The sequence below is a fragment of the Gavialis gangeticus genome, unplaced genomic scaffold (assembly GCF_001723915.1).
Source record: "Gavialis gangeticus isolate Ggan-Ray unplaced genomic scaffold, GavGan_comp1, whole genome shotgun sequence".
Classification (NCBI taxonomy): domain Eukaryota; kingdom Metazoa; phylum Chordata; order Crocodylia; family Gavialidae; genus Gavialis; species Gavialis gangeticus.
In genome coordinates, this window is record NW_017729026.1 from 14,477,266 (window position 1) to 14,483,110 (window position 5,845).

The following is a 5,845-nucleotide window of genomic DNA, read 5'->3' on the forward strand; positions in this document are numbered from 1 at the left end:
ATTCTGCTCAAAATGTTTCTCTTTTGTTGCTACTGCCCTCCCTCCTTGCATTCATCTTCAGACTCCTCTTCTTTGCCCAGATCTACTCCACCCCCTCTGTTCATTTACCTTCTTGAAACTTTGCACTATTCGAGAAAGACAAGGTCTTGACTCTGTGTAGACCTTAGGGCTGATGGGTAGGTAATCAGGTCTATTATCTCTTATCTCTATATACTGCTGTTAACAAGGATGTTATCTTGAGACACAAATCCACAGTTTGAGAACTGAAACTAAGCATCACAGAGATGCTTAATGGGATCTTCTAGACTGAGTGAGCACCAAGTCCCATTGGGTAGTATGATTTTCTTTAATTTTTAATCTATAGAGGAGCCTCTGGGGACCCCATAAGATTGGGCCCCTAATATAGTCCATGGCCTGTTGTGACCTATTTATAAAACTTTTATAAAAAGGTTATATGAATATGTGGTCTCAAATACTATAAAATTAGAATAATCCCAATTCTGTGATGATATCTTTGAGCTTTAATTTATCTTAAATTAAAATTATCTTTATATAGCTTTATTTTTAAAAAGCATCTTAACAAAAAATCAAAAGTATGATTAAATCAGAATAATCTGATTTAAATAAAAATAATCCATTTTTTAAAATAAGAAGATAGCTGATTTTTATCCACCCTGGTTGGCACTACTGTGCAGTAGTGCTGGCACATGGTATTTTCGTAATGCTTAATGCGCAGTAGATTTAAATCTGCTGTGCATTAGCACAACATTTGTCATGACGTGCTAATGCGCAGTACAATTAGTCTACTGTGCATTAAGTGTCTTGTGTAGACATGCCCCCAGTGGTGTGGAACATAAGTGAGAAAGCTGTTTTAATCCCAGACAGTTAACTTTTTTCCTTTTCTTTTTTTGTATGAGGAATACAATTTTTTTTGCTTTTTAAACATTTTTTCCTGCTTGTTCTTACTTTAAACTTATTTCCACGGCCCTCCCCCCCGGTTTTCCTAGGAAATTCTCCAAGTATAAGAGAGTACTCACTGAAGGGGGGGACATGAATGCATCTTTAACAAAGACTTCCCCTCTCCAAATTGTTAGTCATTGAAATTAAACAAAATAGTTATTTTTAAAGCACTTTTTTGGTGGGGGAGGGAGGGGTTGTTTTTAACTAACGATCTCCCAGCATTCCAAAGGAAATAAATATTGGTGTGTGCATGCATTCATGCATATAAACTTTTAGTATAATGTTAAATCTTTCTATATATTTTATTTCTAGTATTTACTTGATGCAAACTGTTATAGTAATTTCCCTTAAACTTTGGATGAGTTACAAAACTCTTTGAAGTGTGAGTTGGGATGCATATGCAGTGGATTAAAAAACCTAGTCTGTTTTTGTTTGTTTTGGCTTTATCTATGGGGCACTTTCCTGAGGGGAAACAACTACATAAATGCAGTTTTTTTCATACAGTTTCTCTCTAATTTGCCAAAACCAAAGGAGTTGTAGCTGCTTCCAATGATATCGTTTATTTATCCTATTTGTACCTATTTGGTGGTGTTATTTGGGGAGTTGTTTGCATCTTACTGATATCAAATAATTGAAGGCCAGTATTAAAAATGTGTTAATGTAGACCCCTATCCTGCATTTGCATAGATCAGTGGGGCTGTGGTCTGGTGAAGTGAATTGCAAAACAGGGACACTTTTCCTTTTAGGCTAGGTGTAGACATTTAAAAACCCTGAGGCAGAATCAATTTAAATTGCACGGTTTTCTGTAAGCGTCATAGTTTAGATTGGTAATGAACAGAATGCATGTTTGCCTATTTGGGGGCTTGGGGAGCAGGGCAAGTCTTAGACCAAGTTCCACCATTTTTAAAGCAGTCTATGTGCTAAATCTCTGTTCTGTTACAGCTATAGCCCAGTTTCTGATCACTTATACCAGTAAAAGTATAATGTCTCTGCCTGGTTTTAGGTTGTAAGTTTTTAGGGCCACAAATTTATTTTGTATTCTTGTATAATACAGGGCACATTTATTAGATAATATAAGTAAAATGCAATGCTGAATATAACATGGAATAATTTTTAGTCAAGTCAAGTCAGTCCTGAGGCTGCACTGATTTTTGGGCAACCTTTGATGTGGCAGTAACTTTCCTCCATTCTTCCTGGTCTTTTGTAATCCTTGTAGAATCAGTCAGTTTTAATCCCGCCTAGTCTTTGACGTTGGTGGTCCAGCTTGTCTTAGGTCTTCCTCTTCTTCATCCTTCCACAGCAACCTGCAGGATGCTCTTGGTAAGGGTGCCAGGCCTTCTTGTTAAATGTCCAAATCATTGCATCTTTCTTCTTATAATTTTGAGTGAGGATTCATATTTGCCGACTTAGTGTTGCTAAAAGTTTAATTTTATTATGAAAGATATTTTTGTCATGATTTGTGTTTGCATACTGTATATAGAAGTGATTGCATAATAGCTCATTTATATTCTTAGTCATGTATATTGTCGGGCGGGGTGTGGATGTGTGCATGTGTATGGTAGGGTGTGGGCACCCCACCTACTGCTCCTGCCACTGCCTGCCGGGGCTGTGTGCCATGGGGAGGGGAGTGTGTGGGTGGGTCCCCACACTCCTTCACCACCCACACACAGCCCAGCTGAGTTCTGTGCTACCACCACCCCCTGGGTGTGGGCTCTGTGCTGCTGCCAGCCCTAGGCCTATGCTCTGTGCTCTTATCCAGCTTCAGCCCTGCCCATACTGCTTTCCTACCTGCTACTCAAAGCCAGTAGGAGACCATGGCAGCAGAGCAGGTCCCGTAGGACCTAGCAGCCTTGCCCAGAAGGTGAAGGCTTGCCCTGCTGTGCCCTTCTGCCTGTAGGGTGGGAGTGAGACACAGTAGGGTTTGTGCCTTGCTCCCACCCTCATGGGCAGAAGGGCTGGACGAGGAGCAATTTGTTGAGGGGCACCGTGGGCTGGATGAAAGTATTTGGTAGGCCAGATTCTGCTCGTGGGCTGTATTTTGCCCACCTCTGTAGTAGGTAGGGTTGCTAACCCTCCTGGGTCGGCTGCGAATCTACCGGAATTGGCATTATCTCCCAGTGACTATTGAAAGCAATCTGGGAGATTGAGATTATGACTAGGAACAGTACAACCCGCTTGCAGCTCTGTCCCCTTCTCTACCCCAGCTGTGTGGTGCCTCCCCCCACACTCCTTCCCTCCCCTCTTGCCCCACAACAGACTTACCAGCTGGACACTGCTCTCCAAGCTGCCAGGCTGCATATCAGTAATTGAATCAGTAGTGGCCGATATGGCTCGTTTGAAGAAAAAAAAAAAAAATCGGCCATCAGTACTGGCCCAAAAAATCTGTATTGGTGAACCCCTATTAATTAAATTACTTCATGTTCGGGGGGGGGGGGGGGGAATCTCCCAGAATAGCTTCAGAGTTGGCAACCCTAGTAGTAGGTGGAAATTCGTTTTCATTGTTATGTTGCTGCTTGTCCAGTTTTTATTTAGTTTTTGCCAGTTGTCCAATGGGGATGGCTATTCTTAGTTTTACTTTTTCCTATGTAGCGTCTTCTGTGATGCTTGCTTGAAGGCATTTAAAGTGTTATTTTTTCTAGCTTCTCATAACCAATTTTTACTGATGAATCTTCATTGCTACTGGTTGATGTTATCATTATTTTGCTCTTCTCCACACCAATTTCCATTCCATGTCTCTTTGTAAACTTATGCAGCCTTTCTGTTATGTTCTTACGCTCTTGTGTAGTTCCAGGTATTTGATTAATGTCATCAGCAAATGAAAACTTGTTAATTTCTTGTTATCCAAACTGACAGTGTTCCAGTGAAGTTCTCTAAAGCATCTGACAAGATTTGTTCCAGGTATAAATTAAATAAACATAGTGAGATAAGACATCCTTGGCATACTTCTACTGATGTTGCAAACCACTCCACAATGTTGTTGTTAAGCAGGACTATACTATTTGTGTTGTTGTAGAGTTCTTCTATAAGACTTACCAGTGTAGGACTGATGTTATGCTTCTTCACGGTTAGCTAAAGTGCTTTTCACTACATCCTATCAAAAAACTTTATTTTAAAATCTGTGAAATTATGATGGAGTTCTTTTTGGTGGTCATGGTACTTTTCTCACCTGATTCTGAATTTGAATATCTGGTCTTTGGTGCTTCTTCTAGATCTAAATCCAGTTTATTCTCTGCTAACACAATCTCAATTTGCAGCTTGAACCTGGTTCATATTATTCTAAGAAGCCACCTTACTTGGATGACCGATGAGACTAATGTGGTAGTTGGTACATTGGTGTAGATTCCCCTTCGTTGGGATAGGGATTATTAATTAAACATGTGTTAATTTTTAACTGTTACATCATATTTTGTACCATATAAGAAAATATTTCAATGTAAGACACTAAAATTATTTCTTTTATTGGTTTATCCTAGGACAGAATTTTGAGATTCTATGCAAAGGCCTTTTCTTCGTCTCCACTTAGTATGACAAGGGAAGTCTACACAAGTTTAGGCAAGTACATTTTAGGAGGGGGTTTTTCTTGTTGGTTTCATAAACCTGTTAGTCACTTAAAAAGTAAAATTTAAATTTCTTTAAAAAAAAATACAGGATTCTCAGATGGCAAATAATATTGTGGGAATTTCCTTTTTTTTTCCTCTTTCTTTCAGCAAAACACTTAGAGTTGTACTTTCTTTCTGGAGAAAATCATGTTCATACTATTTCAGCTGGTATAGATGTAACTAATCCAGACATAGTTCGTTTACTTAAAAAGGTACACATTAGCTTTCTATTTTATTTTAGTTTTTCTAACCTTTAAAGTTGCTATTGAAATGTGTATTATTTACCTTTTTTATTGTAACTCTTATGTTCACAGGTACGTCTTTTAAATGAATACCAGAGAGAGGCTCCATCTTTTTGGATACGTCATCCAGAAAAGTATGTTACCTTGTATAATGGGCCAGTTTTTTCTAAGATGATTTTCTTAATGTTATCATTACTAGTATTTTGATAAATGCTGTGCCTTTAATGTGTATACAAATGTGTATTTGTCAGGGAGATAGGGAGTGGCTGAGGGAATGGGCAAATTATACTGTTTTAAAAGTGGAAGGGAGCTTAATGTATGTTAGTTCATTTGCTCTGCCTTGAAGTAATTTGAAGATAAACTGGGGCAGTGTAAGCCTTCCCCAGCGCCATCTTCCCTGTTATCCATGCCCTACATGGGGTGCCCTTGAAGTCCCTTTAAGTTTTTTCTTGTGTCCTGCTCTGTACTGTTCTGCCACGTCTTGATGGAAAATTGTTATACTGATGTTCTTGTAAGCGGGAGACTGCCTATTATATTTCGTATGTTGGGGTCTTCCGCCTCCATGGGCCTTGACCCCTACCTTTCTCTAGCTCGGCCTCCCTATCTAAACCCACTTAACAGGGTTCGACTCGGAGGCTCCAGCCCTTTTCATTGTTTTGAGGCTTGTGGCCCTCCTTTCTGCTCCAATCTGAAGCCCTGGCTCAGAGGCTTGGCCACTGGCCCCACAGCCAGGGGGTTGCAAGTTCAAGGCCAGGGGATGGCCCCAAAAAGAGATGGAACTGGGACTAGCTTCCCGGATTAAGGACGAGATGGAACTGGGATTAGCTTCCCAGATTAAGGACAATACGAAGCCCTTCTTTAAATACATAGGGGGTAAAAAGAAGGTTCCGGGTAATGTGGGGCCCCTGCAGGACACTGTAGGAAATTTGGTCGTCACACCAGACGACAAAGCCAACATATTTAACGATTTATTTGCCTCGATTTTTCCTAAGCAGGGACCGGAACAGTCACCCCCCACTGGGCCCCCCTCAGGCCCCAGGGGGG

The 5,845-nt window shown here is 40.3% G+C and overlaps 1 protein-coding gene across 2 annotated transcripts in view; it reads left to right on the forward strand.

Moving 5' to 3' along the window:
- Positions 1-5,845, forward strand: part of TBC1D32 (TBC1 domain family member 32) — a 238,286-nt gene that overhangs the window by 29,038 nt on the left and 203,403 nt on the right. For both annotated transcript variants that reach the window (XM_019520032.1, XM_019520033.1), the window contains exons 6-8: positions 4,434-4,512; positions 4,668-4,771; positions 4,874-4,935. In XM_019520032.1, coding sequence (XP_019375577.1) covers positions 4,434-4,512; positions 4,668-4,771; positions 4,874-4,935 — 245 coding nt within the window. The remainder of the gene's footprint in view (positions 1-4,433; positions 4,513-4,667; positions 4,772-4,873; positions 4,936-5,845) is intronic.